This window comes from Meleagris gallopavo, chromosome 1, assembly GCF_905368555.1.
Source record: "Meleagris gallopavo chromosome 1, MGAL_WU_HG_1.1, whole genome shotgun sequence".
In the NCBI taxonomy this organism is placed as follows: Eukaryota; Metazoa; Chordata; class Aves; order Galliformes; family Phasianidae; genus Meleagris; species Meleagris gallopavo.
Window position 1 is genome coordinate 129,887,082 of NC_139404.1, and position 25,157 is coordinate 129,912,238.

Sequence of the window (25,157 nt, forward strand, 5' to 3'; positions counted from 1 at the left end):
CACTACAGAAATAAAGCTCTACAGATGATCCTAATTGCTGTAATTATAGAAAAACAAACTCCCTTTGGGAATAAAAGAACAGACTCATTGTTAGAAAAAAAATCAGATAACAGTCATTAGACTTTTAAAAAACTTGCTAGTTTTACTGTTCCATGTGAAAAAGGCCATTAGCACAAATTATGAACATGAATTTCTTGTTGGCTAATTGTATCTACTAGAAGCCAAACCCAAGCACTTTTAGAATGCAAATCATTTAGCTCGTTCACAATCTGCAGTCTCAGCATGCTCCACTGACTATTTCATGCTTCTAAATGTGCGCACTCGTAACCACTTCATTTATAAAAGCCTCTGGCTATAAAAAGACCACGCATGTTTTGAAGCTCCCAGCCTGTTTCATCTTCAGTACTGGATTTTCTCTTTGTCAGAGCATGAAATATCTGCCCTTGCCACTTTTCTGCTTCTTAAATTGAAGCTAAGGTCAATCTATGTAAGGGAAATATATTGTCATGCTCGCTTCTGTTCTTGAAACCTGCATGCCCTGACATATTGTCTCAACCGCAGGTGTCAGAATAAATCTGTGACTAGTCACTACTCATAAAGCTGAATTGCAGCCTTTTGAAAATGAATTATTGGAAAAGTAGTTTTGAATTTACAGAAAAATGAATTTGTCTGGGTTGCTGTTTCACATGTAGCATATTAGAAACAACGAGTCTTGTTTATATTGTAAATGATCTTTTATTGTATATACATCTGATTCGTTGAGCTTTAAGGGTAAACTCGTTAACTGTACTTTCAGTCCCCAAACTTGAGGGAGAAAAGGGATAGTACTGTGAAAATGCTCCTCAGGAAAACATGGTCTGTATTTAACCAGAAAACATATATTCTTTCCTTCAAAATTGAAGTCAATAAATATTAAATATTCAGTAGCAGAGAACAGCAATGAAAATTTGAAAATTCTTCAGAAGTTGTTGTCAAAAATATACTACTTGCCCACCCTCCTGCCAAAGTGAGTGTCAAATCCCGACTTCTCTGCATTCATCAGCCTGATAATAACAGCACTGTCTCCGTAACAGAGCAACAACAGATTATTCCACACTGAATACCATTAATATTAGACATAGCAAGAAGCATCTATGAATCACAATTCTCCATTTTTACTGCAAAAAAACATATGCATTTAGCAGTCAGAAGTGGGAATGAAAAACATTCCTAAGAATGCTTTAAAAGAAACTGGCATGATCTATTGTGTTTTTTTAATTATGATTCATTTTGCCTAAAGAAAATAATAGTTCTCTTACATGTTGATGGTTGATTAGTTTGTCAATGTGAGGAATTACCAACATCAAGCAAACAATGTGTGTGCAAGCATCCACTACGTAAGAAAAATTTGATTTTAGACTGCAAATAGGATACACTTCTTATGAGTAGACTTGCCTTTCATAGGATTTAATTGCTTGTTCCAGCTTCTCTTTATAGGCGTCAAGATTCACCGCCTGAGGATTAATTAGTGTGATCCGCTTCTTGTCATTGCTCAGATGGGCCAATGAGAGTATCTATGGTACAGTAAAAGAAAAAGACATCATTTATCATACAACTTTTCCTCCATCAGAACAACAGCCCATGAGTCTAGGATCCGAGGATCTAAATATCCAGTACAAGGATCAGAACGGACAGAAGGAACACGGGAAGGCTGCGGAAAGAAAGCTCTGAGCACTCCAAAGGAACGGTGACTGAACATCAGGAAGAAATGCCTGAATTAACGTATTTTCAGACTGTTAATATCATATTGTGAAATGATACAATTCCTTTCACACAGAAGTTGCAAATCAATTATTGCAGGACGACGTAAATCACAATTAGTACTAGTTAATTCTAGATAAATCAGTACTCTTAAAAAACTCACTCTAATAATGAAAGGGAAATAAGCACGTCTGTATTATGAGTGTATTTCAGATTGTACTGCTTTAAAACAACATTCTCTTGTACTTACTAGCATCTAATTCTAGCAGACACATATAATAATTTATGTAATACTCATTTAGGTGTATTTCATACTCTTATCCTGGAGGACTGTGTTTTCTAAGGAGTTGAAAAATCAAAGCCAGAGAGAGATTTTTGGCTACATTAATCACTGATCACCAAAAAGAGAACAAGGTGGATATCACTCACTGAAACTTGTCTTAATCGACCACAGTAAGGCTTAGGAACCGAATGAGCTTGGTCAGAACCAGGAACTTCCATCTCTCTCAAAGCTCACAACATATCTTCATAAGGCAAATTCGCTACTTCAGTACATCTTAAAAAGACAGAGAAAAAGGTGGGAAAGGATGACAGAAAGGAAGAAAGATGCCTTCCTATCTCTCAGTTCAAAGTCCCATCATCCTTCAGCCTTTGTAATTGCTCAGCAGTTCCAATAAGAAAAGCATATTTACCAATGTTATGATGATTGTTATGAAGAGAAAAAATATAAGGAAATAGAGAAGGCAGAAAATGCTGCTCTCCCCAAAATTGTCTTCAGTACACGTGGCTGAACGGTAAGCTTCTCCAAGAATAATGTCAAAAAGATGGATGAGGTTAAAGTTAAACAGAACTAAAACCACTGTTCGGAGGGACAAGGCAAGCAATCAGAAAATAAAGCAATGACAAGACTGCTTTAAGCAATAACAAAAAGCACTTTTCAGTGCTTTTGTGTGCATATGTGCATGTTTGAATCATCACAACCTAGCTGGATTTCAAATAACTTCTGAAGAACTGTTTTTTCCATCAAGTGTGACTTCCATTCCCTATTTGCAGTTGGTTGTTGAGCTGCAAATCTCTCTTCCAGAAGATGTCTGATTTATAAATCTCTGTCATTTCACTGCCAGTCCACATCAAAGCTCCACGTGTTGGATTAATTTTAAAATCACTTAGAAGCTAAGATTAGAGGGAACATGCCAGTGAAGTAGACAGATGAGGCAAATCTCTGCTCACAACTGTTAGCTATGCAGTCTGGCTACCTCTCATTTCCAGGTGAAGTTCGAAAGATGGAAGGCAAGGAACTGAAAGAATTAGCCTTGTACTGCCCTGGTGGCTGTTTGCTATGTTACCCCAACTAAGTTTACAAAAGTTCAGCAGGGACTCACCATGCAGAAGCCCTCTGTCCCAATCCCATAACAAATTCCCAGAGCTACTCCAAGTACAAAAAGCATTACTTATTTACATATTTAATACATTTTGGAAAAAGCTCCAAATAGATTGTGGGGGACAGACAAATATAAACAGATTCTTATAGTATCAAAGAATAAAACTGGAACGGAGTGTGTTCTTAGCAAACAGTAAATTTGAAATACTAAGTGTACTTTCAGAGAATGGAAACCATTCACAAAGTCAAATGAAATTTGACAGATTCAGCTGAAAAAAATGACAAGGAGGCTTTTTTAGTGCCAAAATATTTTGTTATTTTCTCAATTAAGTACTTTCATATCAAAAGAAGTTGCATGTTTCAGAACAGCTTTCATTTCAAAACAGAAAATTTGAAATTCTAAAGACAAAACTAAAGCACAATAACTCTAGAAAAATATTTCTCATTTTAGAATGATAAGAAGATTTCTTGTTCTGGCTGAATTTGAACATGACTATTTTGGTTAAAGCACTGAGCCAAAAATTCACGACTTGAAAAGCTGTACTGAAGATACCACAATCTGAAACACAGATGGCTCTGCAGCAAAGGTTTATTTCAGAACTACTATAATGTAATTTAGATAAGTCTCCAAACAGATTTGTTTTTTTCTGGATACGAATTCGATAGATACTTTAACAGCTCAACCTCTGAGAAATTTCAGGTGGAACTAAAAGGTCACATACAATTGAAAAAACAGGTTAGCCTCTTGTTAATGAATTGTTGTCATGGAAACCATTTTATTTTCTTCAACTCCAAGGTGAGATACTGCTCACAGGTAGTCCATCATCACTGCTAGCAAAGGCTGAGAATAAAAACTATATTATCCCCAGAAAAGCAGTCAAGAATGTCTGCATTCCACAGCAAGAACACTAAGATCTCAGAAGAATGAATGCAAAATTGTCCATACATTTATGATCCTCAATGAAGTTTTGCAGCTGGGATAACTGAGATAATTCTTGGACTGGCATATATGACCTCCAAAAGTCCCTCCCTAAACCATTCTGTGATTCTTAATTCATCTATTGATGTCTCCTGGTCAAGCTCTTTAGTCAATCTCAGAACCTGTCTTTTGCTTTTCTTTGACATGCTGGCATGAGTCTTCAAGAAGAAAGGATTCCACAGCTCACAGGCTCTACTGATTCTACCTTATTTGCAACCTCAATTTGTTTTTTTTTAAACTTCCAAAAATGATACTTTTTTTGAGTTTCTATTCCAGAAGAAAGTTTGTATTTAACTATCTAGATTCTGTACAGCAGTTGTTGATCCTAAGAACACTGCAATTAATTTAACCCTGAACTACAGAATCATAGAATCACCAAGGTTGGAAAAGAGCTCAAAGATCATCCAGTCCAACCATCCACCAATATTTCCCCACTAAACCACATCCCTCAGTACAACATCTAAACATTTCTTGAACACCTCGAGAGATGGTGACTTTACCTCTTCCTTGGGCAGCCTGCTCTAGCACCTGACCAGTCTTTTGGAAAAGAAATATTTCCTAATATCCAACCTGAATCTCTATTGGCTCAACTTGAGGCCATTCCCTCTAGCCCTATCACTGTTACATGGGAGAAGAAGTTGACCCCCACCTCACCACTACCTTCCTTTAGGTCACTGTAGAGAGCAATAAGGTCTCCCCTGAGCCTTCTCTTTTCCAGACTGAACAATTCCAGTTCCCTCAGCTGCTCCCCAGAAGACTTGTGCTCCAGACCCCTCACAGCTTCTTGCTCTTTTTCAGACATGTTCCAGGGCCTCAATTTCTTTCCTGTAGTGAGGGGCACAAAACTGAACACAGCCCAGGTACGGCCTCACCAGAGCTGAGTACAGAGTGATGACCACTTCCCTGCTCCCGCTGGCAGCACTGTTTTTGATACAGGCCAGGATGCCATTGGCCTTCTTGGCCACCTGGGCACACTGCTGGTTTTAGCCAAGCATCAACCAACACTCCCAACTCCATTTCCACTTGCAAAGATTAGTTTTGCAAATAGCAGTTCAAATGCAGGATTATCTGGAAAGTATTCAAAGGACTCTTCATTTAGAAAGGTGAAAGAAAGAGCCCTACTTAGTAGTTGTATTCAGAAGAAAATAGAGAAAGACATGACTGCTCAGAGATCAGTCATAAAAGTTATTTGAAAATCATACTGCTTTTTGTTTGGCATTTCACCTACAGGAGATTATGTTGTGCAGTTTTTAACAACTGAATATATGTTTTTTTTAAAAAAAAAACAGCTATCTTCCATTCAAAATGGGAAAGGGCATATTTTTGAATGTTTCCAATACAAAATTCACCTTCTTAATTGTTTACAAAAAAAATCTTACACTTCAAAAAAACTCCTTAGAAAGATTGAGTTCGATTTAGTTTTACTGAAATCAGTGATCTGGTTTTGCTTCCACAATCCACATGCTGTTATAAAACACATACTTGAATTCAAAAAACAAATACAACAGTTTTAAATTGTACATATGTATACATGTTGTAAATATTTTGCTTAGCTGTGTATCACATCCTGTTCCATTACATCTTGGGTATTCATAATTATTTAAACAAGTGCTTTTAAGTTCTTTCTTTGAGTATTGTTTTGAAAAGCAGCTTTTATCATTACTTAAAATGAGCTGCGATGTGTTATTGGACTAATAGCATTCAAAAGAATTAATTTAGAGAAACTTGACACAAAATGGATTTCCCTTAAAGAGAATGGCAACTACATTTTTGTGATACAGGATTCATCATGGATTTTGCACCTTCAGAATCTCATAATTCTTTACATCTATCAAAATTAGATTTTAATTACTGAATTCCAATTCTTTTTAAAAGGTCTTTAGAATAAACTTGTAAAACATGGAAATGCACAAACCTACGTTTGTAGGTTTTGTGTACCTGCACATTATTCCAAACGACTTTATGGACCTACAATACAATACCCCAGTGAATTAATATGAATGAGAAGTGACTGTGACCTTCAAGAAATTGCTGAGCACCTGATGGCTGCACACTGCCATCAACTGGTATCTGTGAAAGAAAAAGACATAGCTCTAAAACTTAGGGAGTACAGTCTGCATGAAATAGTATTAAGTTTTTTATTCTTCCTGGTAGATGAATGAACATTACACTAAACATTTAGTGCACTTCAGCCATCTACCAGGAACACTAGACAATGCAATTATGAAACGTATGGAAGTGAGTAAAAGAGAAGAAAAAAAAAATCCTTTTAAAAGCAGTAGCAGGGTTTATTTTTGCTTTGAAACAACATAAAAGCTTTACCTCATCAAATACTTTTGAAAGTACATGCTTGTCCAGAACTGGGATGTATTTAGTGCCATGAGGGACAGCTGTAGGAGCTAAGGCATCCATGATGGTGAGCCGCCTAGCAACCAGGCCATAAGTCTTTAACCAAAGAGCTGAAGAGATATCTAGAGAACTAGAAACAAGAGACCATAAGACAAAAGGTAGAAGTGCACCTGAGAAGTCTGAATTCTCTGGAGAAAAATATAAAATACAAATTTTGTGATGTGACTACATATGCAAACACATACCTTTTAGATGCCCTTTTCACAGTTTTCTGCATTTCCATATCTGAAACAAAACATTTGCATCGCATAATTTTACAGTATTTGAGCACATGAAAGCATACATCCACATGCTAACTGAGGAATAATCTAATTTACTTATTCGAGCCTACGCGTAGTGTCATAAGGAATAGACAGTAACATCTATTTCAGTTGCTAAATTAATCAATGAAAATAATGTTTCCTCTGTTCCTTGGTACTTGATCAATAGTAACAGTGTTACTACAATGTCTCATATATTTTATTTAATTAATGAGAAATCCTATAGAGTAGATGGTGAATAATTTAATTTTAAAAGAAGACTTGGAATTTTGTGTTTATTTATTTCCTGTAACTCAAAAGAAAGACTGATGTTAAAGTCTATTCTGCAGTTCAAGATGTAATACAAAGTACTATCACCAAAGAAATGACCAGGAAAAGATAATTTTATATATACTACTATGAAAATTTGTACATGTATCTGAAGTACTAAAAAAAAAGACTGAAAATGAAACAGTGAAATGTAAAAAGTCAAACATCTTTAAGTATTATAGGTGAGGTTTTAGAACAACTTACAAGATCAATCACAAAGTTCAGAGCTCCATGAATCACCAAGAGGAATGAAGACTATCTGGATATATACACAAGCCTGATTGGAAGTACTTTTCTATATAATCACCATTCCCAGGGACGTGCTTTTTGCCCAAATGTATTAACACAAGATCAAACTCCTTTTATATTGGTACCAAACTGTCACCACTGGTTGTTCTGGCCCCAAATATAGTACTAAACTAAGAATTCTGTATCACAACAATATATTAATGTGCCATGACAAGAGACTCTCAAGAACTATTTACCCCACTGATAAGAAGTCACTGTGATCTCCTTTCAGCAATCTAACACACAGTGCCATTACAGCTGATACATACTGTGGACATAACTAAGCTACTGTAAACCTGCTTTGGCATTGGCAGGAGTATGGCTGCAATTGTAAGGACTTTGTTACAATATCCTCTTGTGTGTCCAGCTCCCTGCATCTCTGTTGAGCTCTGGTGCTTCTCACTGTGGGTATACACAGTGTTTCCTCAGAAGAGGCACTATTCATTCCAAACATATCAGGAGAAATGTTATCAGCTGCCCTACACAGAGCTTCCTGTTGTGTAAACCTGCCTTTCAAAACTGTTGTGCGCTTCACACTCTTTCTGACAGAAAAGCTCTTTTTTTCAGGAGATCCTCTTTCCTCTGGGCTTTCTTCCCTTGATTTCACTCCATGGCTCAAGATTCGCAGCAGACTTGTCTTTGTTTGCTCTGCAGGTGTTGAAAGGCAAAGAAAGAAACAGCAAGCTTGTTTGTCAAATACATGCTGGGGATTTTTGAGTTCCTTGTTGGTATCCCGTCCCAATATTTAAAGAACTACATAAGATCTCAAACACAACATTGCTTCAATGCTAGTTTGTACTTTCCCAAGGATGAATTCTTTCTTCCCATCAACCAGGAAAACCTAATTCAGACTGGCTTACAAAGACTACATCAAAGAGAAAGTGTTACAAATGTAATAAGCAAAAACATTACTGCAAGTAATGTTGTTAACTAGTGAAACATCAACCAGCTTCTTATTCTCACCAACAATGTGTTTACTTGGTGGGAGAAGAATTAAGGGTTTAATGCACTAAAGAACTGCTTACTGTGACTTCAAAATGTTCTGTCAACATTGTTTAATCTTTCATTGCTGAGAATACGATTAAACATAAATAAACAGACATTTGTCTGAGTTAAGTGAGTAAGCACTTAAAAGGAACTTAGGGGGGAGGTCAGATTGCGATAGGACAAGAATGAATGGCTTAATCTAAGAGAAGGGAGATTTTGATTAGGTATTAGAAGGAAATTCTTCACGCAGAGAGTAGTGAGGTGCTGGCACAGCTGCCCAGAGAAGCTGTGGTGCCCCATCCCTGGAGGTGCTCAAGGCCAGGTTGGATGGGGCTCTGGGCAGCCTGAACTGGTGGGGGGCAGCCCTGCTGCAGGGGTTGGGGCTGAGCAGGCTGTGAAATTCCTTCCAACTCAAACCATTCTGTGATTCTATGATTCAATGAGTGAAAAGCAGAAATTATGAAAAGTTAGCTAGAATTTCAGAAAGATGACTATTTAAAGGCTTTATCTGTTTCTCCAACAAGGAATGGTGTCTTCTATTATAAACAACTATTGTCAAATTAGTGAATTAATTCTACAAAAACTACAGTTCATTTCAGTCATACCTGCAAATAATGCTTTCTTCCTTCGGACAGAACTCTCACCACTGGCTAGCCAGGCATATCCAGTATGCCAACGTGGGCCCAGTGCTGGCTCTTGTGAAGCACAGCACAGCCTGCTGCAAAGATTAGTACTCAACTCTTCCACATGTTCAACCACTGAAGACAAAGTATGTGTTGGCTTCCGATTACTGACAAAAAGAAGAAACAAGAGGGAAATTACTTCAAGCATATGATATCACTGGTTTATAAAACACTAAGTTGAAGACTTCAAAAAGTATAAACACACATTTCAAACGTTTCCAAGAGTGCAAAATATTTTCTTGGTTATCCTGGTTTGCATTTCAAAAGGGAGCTCAAAGCAGGTTAAAGTATTGTTAGTTTTTTTTAACTATTTAGAAGTTGTTCTTGAATCTATTTAAAAGATCTTTGTTAGCTTTACCCTCATGCACAGTTTTAATAAGGTCAGAGTGTTCTGTAGTAGCCACTTTGAATTTTGGGGGAAAGAGCAGACTTACTATCAGCAGTAACAGTAACTGTCATGTATAAATACGTATATATGCATATAAATACACACACACACATCCCAGAAGTAGTAAGAAGTAAAGAATGGAAATTCTGAAACATCTACATTTTCATACTGAGAGCCTACCTTACCTTCTATACATATTAAATCATTACATAGGACATTCCACTTTGGATTTACTTTACTTAACTTTTAACAACATTATTTTAGCACACTGTTTTTAACAGATTCCTGTCTTAAAAATACTGCACAGATGCATGAGGCACCAGACAAGCTCTTCCCTCCTTTTTATTAATGTTACTCTCCTATAGAGACTATAATTAACTTTATGTTTGAATTCAAGTCTGTCTTTGCTCCCCAGATGGAAATCATCATAGTTAGCCACACTGAAAACTTTGCCACAGTGGCCCAGGAGTCTGACTCCACTACGCTGTAGAAGGACCTCTGTTTGAAATGTCATTCTTGGCACCATAAGACTTTCAACAAGTTCTCCAACTGATGCTGAACAGCAAACTATTTTTAATGAGAAGATCTTCCTTATCTCTTGATAAAAAGCAGAGATAACATAGAGAAATGCAATATAAGACCAAAAATACAACAAAGTAAGCTGAATTTTATCCATCATGATTGCCAACAAAACTCTCTTTTAAACAAATACATTTGTACGTAATTTCTGTTTCAGTTAGTGTATTCCACTGAGTGACATTCTAGTCATAAAGCACCAAGTCAACCCATGGACAATAATTTTTATCAGTTCCCTAGGTTGAAGGGAACATCTTTACCAGAAACAGTAAAATATTTTCATCTATTTGTATCAATTATTCCATACCACTATTTCAGTTATTCCATATTCTATCCAAGTTGGACTCAATGATCTTGAAGAGTCCCTTCTGACTCAGACTGATCTATGATCCTATAATTTGAAACTACCTACTATTTTATTACCATTTCAGGAATCACAGCATTAATACATTTTTCCAAATGTTTCTTTTCCATCAGTGTAATTGTTTCTTAAAAAAAAACCACAATCTTTTTCTTTGAAGAGGACAGTATCAGAGGTTACTTAAGACAATGACAAAGGAGAAACTTAGCAGATTGTTCCTATCTCCTGTTAGTGTCATGGCAGTATGAAGACATACTTATTCTCTGTATTATTTTCTTCTTTGTAACAGTCCATCATCAGGCATTCAGCATGAAAAGTCTTTACTTTCTCTAGGTCTTTTTCTCCCTGTTCAATCTCTTGTTTTAACAGACGTATATCTTCACTCTGTCAAAGAGAAAATCAAATGCTTTATTACAAATACTCCCAAACAGGTTTCATTACTGAACTCAACTGAAACTATGCGAGCTTTAATAATAATAATTTTGAGTAATAATAAAATTACAGAATCATAGAATGGCCTGGGTTGAAAAGGACCACAATGATCATCTAGTTTCAACTCCCCTGCTATGTGCAGTGTCGCCAACCACCAGACCAGGCTGCCCGGAGCCACATCCAGCCTGGCCTTGAATGCCTCCAGGGATGGGGCATCCACAGCCTCCTTGGGTAACCTGTTCCAGTGTGTCACCACCCTCTGTGTGAAAAACTTCCTCCTAATATCTAACCTAAACCTCCCCTGTCTCAGTTTGAGACCATTTCCCATTGTTCTATCACTATCCACCCTCGTAAACAGCCATTCCCCCTCCTGTTTATTCATTCAAGTATTGGAAAGCCGCAATGAGGTCTCCCCAGAGCCTTCTCTTCTCCAAGCTAAACAATCCCAGTTCAGAGGGCTGGGGCACTTCTCCTATGAGGAAAGGTTGAGGGAACGCACTGGAACAGCTTGCCTAAGGAGGTTGTGGATGCCCCATCCCTGGAGGCATTCAAGGCCAGGCTGGATGTGGCTCTGGGCAGCCTGGTCTGGTGGTTGGTGACCCTGCACATAGCAGGGGAGTTGAAACTAGATGATCATTGTGGTCCTTTTCAACCCAGGCCATTCTGTGATTCTATGAAGAATCAAACATTTCAACTACTCACATCAGTAGACGTTGCAGCACCAAGATCAGTTGAATAAATGTTGTAATAATGAAACCGTCCCCCTGTTCTAGTAGAGAGTTCATGCAAAAATTTATTAGCTTCTGTATCATCACAGTTGAAGGATACAGTATGAATGGGAATTTTAGGGTGATGCTGGACTTGAGCCAAAATTGTTTCAGAGGGCTGAAAAACAAACAAACAAAAATGTATGAAACAGATGGCATCTAAAAGTGAATTTAACATAATAAGGAGAATTTGTATAAATTTAATCAGCCATGCTATTACTTAGACGCAGATAAGTATGGGTGGTTAAAAATATGCATTTTGCATGGATTGACTGTTTCATAATTTTATGAAATAATCTAATTTAAATCTGAAATTGAAACACTGACAATGTATTAGAGCACAGGACACTCTAATCAAACTAAAATTAAATTATAATCAGTACACTTTGTTTCTTAAGTCCGAAGGTAAATTATTAATGCAAAGGAAATTAAGCTACTACATTGGTGTTTAGAATCACTACATGTATATCACAAAATAAAAATGCCTGATATTTTGATTAAGCTGATTTATTTCAATGACAAGTTGATTCAATACCAGAAAATGAAACAGAGGTGGAGAAATAAGGAAAGCTTGCATATCTTATCTTCCAATAAAGATACAAAAATTACGTGAGAAAGTATAAGATCATGTATAGACTGTGTTGAAGGATCACCAGATCCTTCAAGAACGAAATTATTGACTCATTATCTAACTGATAATCTTATGGCTCTTCAAACAGTGTCATAAATCTTGATAGATTTGGCTTTTTCACAAGATTTCCAATATATTTGTTTGCTGAACTTTAATAATGAATGCAATCTTGGTCATTTTGCACTTTCCCTCCAAAAAAAAAAAAAAAAAAAAAAAAAAAAAGTCATAAAATCCACTATTAAATAGATTTTAAAAATATTAATTAATTATTGCCTTCAGAAAAATATTTAATGCGGAGTCTAGGTGTATGTTAAGCCTAATTACCATTAATAAAATGGGAATATATGCTCCTAGCTTGCAGAAGTGCCTAACAATGCAGATTTTTTTCATTTACAAATTGGTAAGTTTTAATGTGTGATAGCAAATAACAATCAACCTGCCTGCAGAAAATATCAAAACTTAAACCTAAAATTAAAAACAGCACTCTAAGATATAAATTGAAGTATCTCATCTGCTAATTTAAATCAAGTTTATGTTTTGATATTCAAATCACTTCGAAGACCTTCCTCCTGGGCCATCTTCCTTTTATCAAGAAAAGCAGAACAAGAAGAAATGTGATCTTTTAATACTTTTCTATCAAGGTATTATTTCTGCAATATGCTTCAGTAATTAATTTTATATGGCTTGCAGCCCAGTTGTTTATCTAAATAAAGTCAGGATTTTGCTTCATATCTGCCATTTAAACAAAGGTAGATTTTCATTAGTAAAGAATTTTTGAAATAATGCTTTCTGCATGCTGGGTAGTTTTAATATTTAATTGCAACCATATAATGGGACCATTTTATTTTTGATTCATGAAAGATTTGCCCTACACAGGTTTTAATACAAATCCGAAGTTTAGATGTCAAGATCCAATCTTCATGTTTAATCAATTACCATATCCTTAAGCCAGCTAGTTAGAAAGGTCATGCATCAAAGACTGGACCCTGGGAGGAGAACTCTAACCAAAGCCCTTCTCAAACAGCATGTATCTGAAATGCATGTTTGAAATATTATGACAACCTCCAAGAGACTCTGCAGGTGCCACATTCATCTCACACAGTTTACTTCAGTCTTCTGACACTACCAATGTAGCACCACACCATTGCATTTTCTGTTTTCCCATTTCAAAAATACCTGGTCAGGTCTCCCATCAGTCAAGAGATAAATAGCTTGAGTGTCAGTATCAGCAAAAGCAATCTGGAGAGCTGTGAGTGTATTTGTGGAACTTCCAACCTAACAACCAAAAAGAAACAGACAAAGAAGCAGTTATAAATGCTACCAGTTCTTTCTCTCTGTTCTTAAATTCATGATGACAGCGTATCGATTGAAGGGGTATTTTGGAACTGAAATTAGCAATAAAATGGTGAAAATGCTTACTTTATCAAAGTAGGTGTCAACATAGTATAATTGGTACCAAATCAGTATTCCATAATTATGCAAAAATATAAAATGCTGAGCAACAGCAATATGAGCTGTAGAAGGAAATGTAATAACTAAAAATACAGGGTAAAGCAATAATGAGATACCTAAAATGTTTATGTTTGAGTAATTTGTCATTTTCTTATGCAGAGTTCATGATCTCTTTTTTCTTTTTAGAGAAAATGCAACTCTACACTTACTGAAATGCATTTTACAGCTTAAAGGAACCAGAAAACTACAACTCATCTCTTCAGATTTCTACTTTTCAAACATTGAGTGTAAAAGCTTTCCAAATTTAAGGGAAAATTAAGGTTTTGTCAGAGTGGAAAATTGTTTCACCGAATCATGGTCTTATTCTTTTAAAGCAAAATCCCTAAAAGGGAACTCTATGCTACCATAACACTGAACATCAGTCTTGACAGCAGTGAGGACTGTAGTTGTGTAACTGAGAAGAGACCCAGAATCCATATATTATGCATTATAGAAGATAAAAATAAATCACTAATGTCATGCATGTAAAATTATGTTAAGAAGTAAAATTATTTCTTCAGTCCTATTGATTGTGTTAAAATTACTCCCAGTTCATCCCTCTAGCAAACAGTTTTACTAGAATGGGCAGAGAGGGTAAAGCAGATAAAATGAAATAAGAAGTACGTTCTGGAGGTTACTAAATGTGAAAATATGAAAATACTACATGAAAATATATGTCCCAGGTGAAATGACAGCTCAGATGCTTTATCATCCTGTTTACTAATCCATAGAAAAATCTTAACAGTACCTACCTACATGAAATACTTAGTCTGAACCGTTTTCTTTGTGTTAAATATACCCAATATTCCCAATATTTTAGCAAGCATTATAAAATTCAAGACATACAATACCTGTAATTATGTGTGAATTGCCCATCCTGGCTAATGATAGATGGCTTGGAGCTGATTTGCAACATAACTCTTACTACTATATCATGCGAAAGAAAGGTGGATGCTGATGATATGAGAGAAAAGACTGTGTACCTTATGATAAAAGCTGTTAGGTTTCTTAGTAACTACTCTTACAAATGTACACTGTCTATACCAGTGTTTTAAAAATTGATGTGCTTCAATTGTGTTTATAAACACCATCCAGATTTTAAATATTATTAATTCCAAAGGGATTTTTAAGTTCTTAAGTTTAACAGTTAGTTTTTGTTTATAGTTCAGCTTCTTCATTCAACATCCTAGGACCAAACTGTATAAAACAAGATCAAAGGATCTGCTCTGGTTAATATTCCAGAGTGATATTCTATTCATTTCAGCTTCCCTGTCAGGACAGCTATCTGATCTTTTTAAAGATTGCACTGCTTTTAACAGACTAAAAGGACAGCAGCAGATGTCATTCACCCTGAATCATTCACTTCTTGTATCATTCCCTGTGCTTCTCAGATGTCTACATCTGAACACTTAAAATGAAATTTATAATCAACAATTCACAAATTTGGCCAGCAGTAGTGAAAAAAGCCATTCCCAAATATATATAAAAGAGGATTTCAAATTACACCAGTTCAAAGTCTTATGAAACCTGCACAGTGCACTGCTGTGGTATTCGGCTTCAACAGAGCCAACTTTTTAAGTCTGAAGGTAGGCAGTATAATTAAGTTTACTAAACTTAGCTGTAAGTATTCAGCAACTACACAGAGAGGCCACACCAGTACTTTCTCTTCTCTGTGCATTCTCACGGAGAATGCTCACACTTTCTGAGAATACAACATTATTTTTACCTTGCTTTGTAGTCTCAGAGTTACTATGTATCTTCCTCAGTCCCCTCATCCTGAGGAACTCCACAATGAAGTCTGAGGAAGGGTTATATATTGTGTAAACACAAGTGCTGAGTGTTAGAAAACTTAACATTGGATATATTTGTACTTCTACCTGACTGATTCTCAGTCCTCTGCTGGAAACATTGCTGTCAACATTTGGCACATTAAGTGCTCCTGGTGCTGCTGACAGATGCAGTCAGCCTGGTGCCTGACTGGGGCTGAGTACAAGCATTTCAACTCTGTTTCAGGGAAAACTCCTCAGCTTCTGGCCAATGTCAGAAAAAGAGTATTGAGCAGACAGAGAGATATTAGGTCTAATTTTCCTTGCTCTCATGTTCCTCTGCAGCTCAAAGTCAGCTGTCTGTCTTTGCACCAAAAGGGACTAGACATGCTCCTGCAGCTCACAAGCACAGCTGGCAGCTGTAGAGTTTCCTGTATCAGCTCTGAGCTGTGAGTCTGTCAGTTCCAGCCCTCATGGAGGCAGCATGCCCACAGCAGGAGTGACAAGTTTAGAACCATGATCTGAGCACTGTCATCGTTCACAAAGAAATCAAATTGGCTGGTGTTGTAGCTATTAAATGTAGCAGGCTGTAAGTAGAATTAATATGATCTTAAAAACAACCCACTGTTAAAGGATAATACCTTTATTAGATAATAGCTTGTACTCAGATCTACTGAAGTCTATTTATCATCTGTATATTCTCAGCTTATTCATGTAAAATACCTGGTAAATCCAAAATTACCCCAACCATACAGAAGACACAAATATAACTTTGTACAAACATGCTGCATGGTAATTAGCTTCCATGTTACCTCAAGCCCTTTTATCCAAAGCCAAGCATCTTGCAAATTCTCCTCATTAACTTCAGCAAGTTTCTCTTGCCACGCCACTGCTTGGGAACTAAATTTCACAAAATTAAATCTATTTTTGTGTCTCAATTGTTCCTGCAAGAGACAAAATCTAAATTTTACTCGGTGTTGAAAGAAAGAATACTTGTATCTTGACATACTGATCAGCAACACCTCTTAACTCATATATAGCTGATTATATCATTACAATAAAGTATGATAATACTTAGTTGTGGCATATAGACACAAAGAGACAGACAGACAATAGATGATTTCTGCCTGCAGTTTGTACAAGCTAGTACAAAATTCCTGAGCCTGGGATCTTTGACTCCTTTTAATCACTGTTTCTGTACAGTTGCCTGTGAAGCCTTCTGGCACAGTATCTCATCACTTTCTAGTTGATCTGCCTAGAGGACTGCATCATACTACATCCTGTTACTTACACTTAGCTCAAAACTTCTGTGTTACAGTTCTAATTTTCTAGCTCTACTAATAATTGCTATCAGCGTTAGACCGATAGAATTTTTATTTTTAAATTTTAATTTTAATTTTAAATTTTATCAGTTACTTCTTTCGGATCTAAAAGAGTCAATCATGTTTTAGCAGTTTCTCTCAACTATTACGTAAACTCAAAAGACATCACTGTAGATTTCTAAAACATCCCACACTTTTCAGCACACACTGCTTCTATTGCTGTACCTTGCAAATCAATTTGCAAAGTCCTGAATCACTGCGTAAGATGCAAGCAAGCTCAAAATGCTCTGTGCTCTGTGCTCTGTATTTTCAAAGGAAATACATACACAAATCACAACATGCCAGTGGAGTTGGAAGACACTGCTTAAAAATGAAAATGAAAATTCCAGAAGGTCTTTTATTACATTGTTTTGCTGTTCTTTTTTTTTTATTATTTATTGTTTTTTTGGGGAGAAATTTTTAATATTTTCTCCCACATTTCTTTCAAACATTTGTACAGGTGGACAAGAAAAAGAATTTTAAAAAAAATAGAAATTAAAAATATTTTTTGGATACCAATTCCAAAACAATAAAAATGAAAAATAGGGTAACAACCATCCAGAAAAGGTCAGCCTACTCTAAAGGGCTCCTCAATCTTCAGAATCATCACTTCATCAAACCTGTATGAGCTGAAATATTTTCTCCTTCACTAGTGGCAGCTTGTCTTTCATAGACTGGGATGTATCAATAAGAATATAGACATCATCTTCAAACACGTTCCCGAAGAGACCTCTGCTTCCTTGTTGAAGCCACTTAATCCTGAGCAAAAGGACAACAAACCACGGTATGTAAGATATTGGGAGAACTGTGTATTATCACTGCTGTGCTTTCTATTCCTGTTCCCTATGCACTGATACCTGTCCTTTTCATGAGTAATATATTGACTCTGAGGCGCCAATAACCTACTGCTATGTAATAATGCAAGACAAATCTGTTTTCTAATTTCAGTACAAATTTGGAGACAAACAGAACACACAACAGACAAAAAAAACCCATAACTATATATTGTCAATTATCCAGTAGTTTGAGCTAGCAAATCCCATGAGAAAGTATTTATAACTATTGGCCCTGTAATTTCTCCAGCTTGAACTCAAGAAATCATTTAAGCATATGCTAATATGCCTCTCTTCTCAGAAAACCACTTGAGAACCTATTCTGCTCGACCACTTTAAAGAGTCTTAATGTAACACAGATGCTTCAATGCCTTGTTGACCTGAGGCCTTAAACACAGACTTCATTTTACATTTTAAACAGGATTTAAGCATGCCTGCCAGTTAAATGCGTGCAAGCATTCGGTTGTATACAAGAGCATTTCCTCAGTAATGGCTGCAACAGGTCCAAATCTAATTTCCCCTGAGAGTCATAAGCTACTTGACTACTCTGAAACACAGGCATTTTAGCAGATGGAATATAATGGCCCTGGGAAAAATACTGCTCATCTCCCACAGAGATTTAAAAAAATGGTATCACAGAAACTAACTTAAAGGAACCAATTACATTCATTATTGACAGGTATAATAGTATTTGTCATTTCCCCAAAGTGTTTGATGAAGTCTACCAAGATTTTTTAACAATAAACAAATCATTCTAAACAACAAACCCATAATCTTGGCTTGGATTTCAAAAATGTAAGCACACCAAAGTGCTTTACCTCAGATTTTCTTTTCGCAGTATGTTAACGTTATCCCAAATAGAGCAAGTTGAAAATAAATTAAAATGGGCAACAAAACCCTGTTTGATCCTGCTAAATATATTTGTGCAGAGAAGTGGCAGTAAAACAAAAGTTCACATCCTGTTTTAATCAGTGAGACATCTCGTTATCCTAATATACTAAACACAGTTGCAATATTTAGTGATACTTTTGGATCTACAGCATCCATTTTGAACATTTTGATCTCTTCTTTATGTAGATATAAAAGCTAGGAGTTATGTAACATATAATGGAGATACCCACGTTGAAATTAGACAAACTTCCTTGCCAGATAATACAGAAATGGGTCACAGTTCAATTGAACTTGACCTGGGGCATCTTCAGGACAGATCAATCAGAGTTTCTAATTGCCTTTTTTATTATTTCTATTTATTTATTCATTTATTTAGTAACCCTCCTACAGAACCTCAGAGTATATCTTGTACAGCAAACGATGGAGCTAGCTTGAGCACTGAACTCCTGAGCAGAGTTGTTACTTAATAGCTAGCTCATGTTCTAGACTGTTCAAACTTGTCTTCAACACAAAGTTGCAAAAGAGGCATTATTAGCATGGGCACAGGCCAATCTGTGCTACTTGGTGCCAGAGGTATCACAAGGGATTCCTAGGTATGCAGGATGAATGATTCTGGAAGTTCTCTGCCTTGTTCCAATGTACCATAAGTTCCAATGCTTTTTCAACTTTCAGTAGCATTTCTACAGTGCACTGACTGACTTTGGTCTTTGTGTTCCAGAAAGAGAAAAAAAAAGATACAGCTTATCAATTTTCTTACATGGCTACTAAGAAATCTTACACACAAGTGAATTTCTGGCTTAATACTGCTACTGGCAGTTTACCAGCTACATCAGTTTATTATGACAGTCAATGTCAAACTTTTTAACACCAATGTAAAATAACACAAAATGTTTTATGTGACAGAACACTAACCTTCCTTCCACTTGTCTGAGAGCAGTCCTCATTTTCTCTTCATACTGCTTATACTTTTCTGCAGTAACATATACATGAACTACAGATCCATCTTTCCAGAAGGTATGTACAAACTTGTCACAATATTTAGCATGAATTACCTTCCTCTTTGTCTCCTAAAGCCAAGAAAAACAGGTTTCATGTTCCAAGGCACATTTTTTTGCTGTGTCCTACAATATTTAGTAAACAGACTTCAAAGGTGTATGCTGATTACAAATCAACAAGTGCAGAAATGCATGCAATAGTGTGGTCACAGAATTTACTTCTAGCACACATCAATAGAAACTAGTTTTACTCCTATAGCTTGCAAGAACAGGAGCTTACTGAACAGTGTGATGTAAAGCTGAAGAAAAACAAATAGAAAAAAAAAAAAAAGAATTCAAATTTATTTAAAGACCTGCAAGCTCTGGAGCAGCTGGTACTAATGTTTTTTTCTAAGGAAATATGAAGATGATGAACAAACTTTACGCTGGGCATTGCTCAAGCCAGCCATCATTCTTCCTTGCAGCTTGTATGTGGGCCAGGAAAAATCATTTTCAAATAGCCCTTTGAAATAATTTATGACCATCAAAAAAACAAACAAACAAACAAACAAAAAACACATAACAAGAGATCGTGCATTTCATCATAAATTCAGACATTTCAAGTTTTAAAACAAAAAATAAACAATTCACAGGTTGTTAGGGAAAATCAACGATACTCACAGCATCAGTTTGTGAAGATTCATCCTCAGGTTTAGTTTTGATGTCAACAATTCCATCTGCATGGCGAAATGTACAATCAGCAAGTACATCATACACTGTGAGCTTCTGAGCTTTCAAGCCATACTTCTGCAACCACTTCTCAGAAGTCAAATATTTGTCAAATTTCTGCTCTTCTAATGGATGATCAGCTTCAGTTCCTAACAAAGAAAATTCAAGAAAAAACTCTCATGTATAGTAAGTAGGGTACATTTGAGATATGCTATTTTCAACAGGCTATGATACTGCATTCAAAACAGTCAAACTTATGGCTTAAATCTATCTCCTAAATTCTTTGTTAGACAGCTAAACAGTTTCAATTTTGTACATGACCATCAACACATAGTTTTGAAATCAACAAAAATGATTATGCCACTGATTCAGTTGTCTAAATATGGACTTAACAAACTAGGTAATCATTTCTGATTTTGACAGCAAAACTGATTTGAAGAACTTTGAAAAATAATCTAAATAAATTCTGAATAAAATACAGAATTAAATAATAATAAAAGCCCAGATATTCCTCTGGCTTAAAATACAGAATTATAAACTGCATAAGAAGATATAAATGTCCCCAAGAATGCCTAGCGTATTATCAGCTGTAATTATCAGTTTCCATTTTTTTTCCCAAAAACTGACTGTGCACTAGAATTTTCTGTGTCACCGATTTGCCCAAGGATGGTTGTTAGATTAATGGAGAAGAAAAACAGAGAGAATAGTTAACTAGAAGAATTTGGATATTTGTCAAAAGATGAGGGAAAATACATTTTGTCACATAGAACAATTTTCCATACTTGGTCTGCTCAGAAGTTTTCACATCTTCCAGATTCGGAGCAGATATTTTGACTTTGTCAGTCATCTATAGCATAACTGTGCCCCTCTGCCATCCGTATCGCCTAAATTTTGTCAAGTTTAAAACTGATATGATCAGCAGAGACCTGTTAAGGTTTGGCAGCTAAATTCCCTGAAGATTACACATTGCTCTGAACTTGCTCCATTTGCACTGACTGCTCTGGAGTTAGTGGATATTTCTTTACTACCTACTTTGTTGTTTATAGTATTTGCTTTTTGTCTTTCTTATCAAGCAATTCTTTGCAATAAATCCCTTTATAACTGGCACAAAACTATCAGAAGACAGAGAACATAGAATATAAATAGCTACAGAATCAACACATAGAAGGAATACTCATATGAAGGTTGACTTAATTGTTGAACGACAAAAACACCATAAAAGATTCAGTATAAGATGTCAAACTTCAAGGAGAATCATTCAAGAAAATGAAATAATGGAACATACAATTGAAAATAAAGTTAAGAACATTGGCTAGCATTGCCATTGTCCTTTTTCAGCAAAGATCATTTAAAGTAAAAGGCAAATTACAGGGTCTCTGGATGTTATCTTGTGTTTCTCCGTAATACTGCCTTTTCATAGGCTGAGTATTCTAAGCAAAATATCACTTGTGTATCGCCTTAATATTTTCTCTAGTTTATATTCTAGTTTACTATTTGTTACTGATATTGAATTAAATAGGATATTTTTTGTTTGACCTGTCATGACTGTTCTCATGCTTACATTTTGTACATGTTGTATTGTTGTAGAAATTTTCTAAGGATCACCTTAAGTTTGGGAATTGCACATCTCTGTACACGGGTAATAAGATCATAGAATCATGGAATCATAGAAAGGCGTAGGTTGGAGAGGGCTTTAAAGATATCCTAGCCTACCATGGGCAGAGCTGCCACCCAGCAGCTCAGGCTGCACAGGGCCCCATCTTGAATGCATCCAGAGATGGGGCATCCACAGTGTTTCTGGGCAACACGTGCCAGCACCTCACCACCCTCCGAGTAAAAAATTTTCTCCTAACATCTAACCTAAATCTTCCCTCTTTTAGTTTAAAATCATTCCCCCCTGTCCTGTCATGGTCAAAAAGTGTGAAAAATCAGTATTTCTTCTGAATATAAGCTCCTTCTAAGCACTGTAAGTCCGCAATGAGGTTTCCCCAGAGCCTTCTCTTCTCCAAGCTAAACAAGCCCAACTCCCTCAATCTGTCTTCACAGGAGAGGTGCTCCAGCCCTCTGGTCATCTTTGTGGCCCTCCTCTGGAGCTAATCCAGCAGCTCCACATCCCTTCTGTATTGAGGGCCCCAGGTTTGGAGACTGTACTCCAGAGTACAAGGGCAGAGTAGAGGGTGAAGATCACTTCCCTCTCCCTGCTGTTTTGATGCAGCCCATGCTACTGTTGGCCTTCTGGTCTGCTGACTCACATGCAGCTTCTCATCTACAAGGATCCCCAAGTCCTTCTCAATAGGGCTGCTCTCAATGAGTACTTCCCCTCATCAGTAATCACATCCAGGATTGCCTTGACCCAAGTGCAACACCTTGAATTTAGCCTTAGTAAACCTCATTAAATTCTTGTGTGCCCACTTTTCGAGCATATTCACGTTCCTCTGGATGGCAACCCTCCTTCTATTGTATTAACTGTACCACTCATCTTAGTTCCATCAGCAAACTTGCTGATGATAAACTCAATCACACTGTTTATGTTGTTGAAAAAGATGCTGAAGAACACCCAGCCCCAAGACTGGCTTCCACCTAGATATACAGCTGTTGACCACCACCCTCTGGCTATGACCGTTCAACCAATTCCTTGTCTATCTATTAGTCCAGTCTTCAAAACAGTGTCTTTCCAGTGCAGAGAAAGGCCTTATACAAATCCAGGTAAGCTATTTTAGATGCCCTTCTTTTGTCCACTGACACTGTCACTCCATCACAGAAGGCCATCGGATTGGTCAGGTGTGATCTGCCCTTGGTAAAACCATGCTGGCTGTCTCAGATCACCTCTTCTTCTTTCATGTGCTTTAACATCTCTTTCAGGAGGATCCCCTGCATGATCTTCCTGGCACAGAGGTGAGGCTCACCAGCCTGCAGTTCTCAGGGTCTTCCTTTCTCCCTTTCTTGAACTCGTGAGTGTTATTTTCCTTTTTCCAGTCACTGGGGACTCCACCAAATAGACATAACTTTTCAAATGTGATGGAGAAGAGCTCGGCAATCACCTCAGTCAGCTCCTTCAGAACCCTGGGACACAAGTCACCTGGCCCCATTGACTTGTACATATTTAGCCTCATGAGGTAATTCTGGGCTTGCTCTCCTCATAGACTCATATCATCATTTACTTTATTTAGATGCAGCTAGTGACAACCATATAGACATCCTGAGCCTGTAGACAAACATACATAAACAGATATTAATTTAAACAAAAAACTACAGAGATCAGACAGCACCAGTGCAGGTGCAAGGGCAGAGCCTGTTCATGTGGAAACATTTGCTTTCTCATTGCTTGTCATTCTTAACACAGCAAGCCCAGCAAGTGTCACAAATGCATTCACACTATCTTAAAAAGAATGCAGTCATTTTCCTTCTTTCACACTTTCCTTATGCTTCACATAAAAAGTCATATCTCAGTTCAGGCAACTAGTGCATTAGCAGGATACTCAGCAGAAAAGTTGTCTCTTTTTCTCTTTTTCCTCTTCTGCAGAACACTGCAATCTATAATAAACTGTTCTGCAGCTGAACATTTAAAAAAGGGATCAAGATGACAAAAACAGGAAGAAATGCAGACAAGCAGAGATTGCAGTTATTTAGATCAATGGGCAACAGTCATATTGAACAATGCTGAAGAACTGCCAAAATAAATCACACTTATTTCATTTCTTCTAATTCAGTTTATGAAATGATTATGTATGAAGGCATGTACTGTAAGGACATTAAAGGTGTCCTTATTTGAGTCAAACACACAAAAGTAAACTCTGAAATTAGAGCTGCCTTTACAGCTTTATTGTGGTCCTTTTGTTCATACACATTATGGTAGAACAGTTTAACTTCATAAGGAAAGCCTTGCAGAAGATGCTATTATCAGTACAAAGAAGTGTATTATGCCTTCACAGAAGAATTTATGCAGAGTAAGTCCTGCAGAGTTACGTTGCTGTCAGATGTTCAAACCCAGTTCAGGCAGAGAAAGCTCCCAGCTTCTAATCTTCACCATCACAACCTCAGCTCACCAAGAGCTCAGGAGACCAATCATCCAATTGTGCAAATTGTTCCTCAATAGGTGGTCCAGAGAAGGGTGCCTGACCCCAGCCTCCACCCAGTCCAAGTAAAATAAATTACACTGCACAAACAATATTGGAGCTACACATGATGAGATGTGATAATTCAGCCTGAACCTTATATCAACGTACTAAAAAATACCACCAGACATTAAGTAAATATTCTAAAGCCAGGGGCTAATGCAGAAGATGATAATCGCTGATAGCCACAGCTCTGATCCTGACAAACCAGTCACTCAGTTACAGTTCAACATTGAAACTTTCTAGGTTTTATTGATTCCCAGTCTTTCAGTATTATAAACTTGCCAGGGAATCACTGAATCACCAAGGTTGGAAAAGACCTCCAAGATAATCTTATGATAATGTCCACTTACCAGCAATATTTCACCACTAAACCATGTCCCTTAGTACAACATCTAAATGTTTCTTGAACACTTCCAGGGATGGTGACTCAACCTCCTCCTTAGGCAGTCTGTTCTAGTGCCTGAGCACTTCAGAGAAGGAACGTTTCTTAACACCCAAGCTGAACCTCCCCTGGCACAACTTGAGGCTATTCCCTCTGCTCTTATTGCAGTGTTACCATTCTGCTCCAGAGCATGCTTGGAGCATCTCCATCTATCAGGGCTGAGTAGCTTCTCCCTTCCAGGGATCTGGAGACTAGCCATGCATGGTCCTCACTAAGTTTCAGTCCAAAAGGAACATATCTCAGGCCAAACATAATGGTGGAAACTATTAGTTTAACAAACAGATGTGAATTTTCTTCCATGTTGCTCAGTGCAACAGTTGTCAGAGCACTCATTCAGAATCAGCTTCAGTCCTCTGACTTT

General features: G+C 36.9%; 1 protein-coding gene across 1 annotated transcript in view; it reads right to left on the bottom strand.

Annotated features, from left to right (window-relative positions):
• VWA3B (von Willebrand factor A domain containing 3B) overlaps positions 1 to 25,157 on the bottom strand; it is a 68,798-nt gene that overhangs the window by 20,133 nt on the left and 23,508 nt on the right. Inside the window, 12 exon segments of the mRNA XM_085213586.1 lie at positions 1,435 to 1,553; positions 6,423 to 6,579; positions 6,695 to 6,734; positions 7,877 to 8,014; positions 8,959 to 9,143; positions 10,618 to 10,745; positions 11,496 to 11,678; positions 13,368 to 13,466; positions 16,261 to 16,392; positions 17,430 to 17,568; positions 19,446 to 19,600; positions 20,189 to 20,385. Coding sequence (XP_085069712.1) covers positions 1,435 to 1,553; positions 6,423 to 6,579; positions 6,695 to 6,734; positions 7,877 to 8,014; positions 8,959 to 9,143; positions 10,618 to 10,745; positions 11,496 to 11,678; positions 13,368 to 13,466; positions 16,261 to 16,392; positions 17,430 to 17,568; positions 19,446 to 19,600; positions 20,189 to 20,385 — 1,672 coding nt within the window.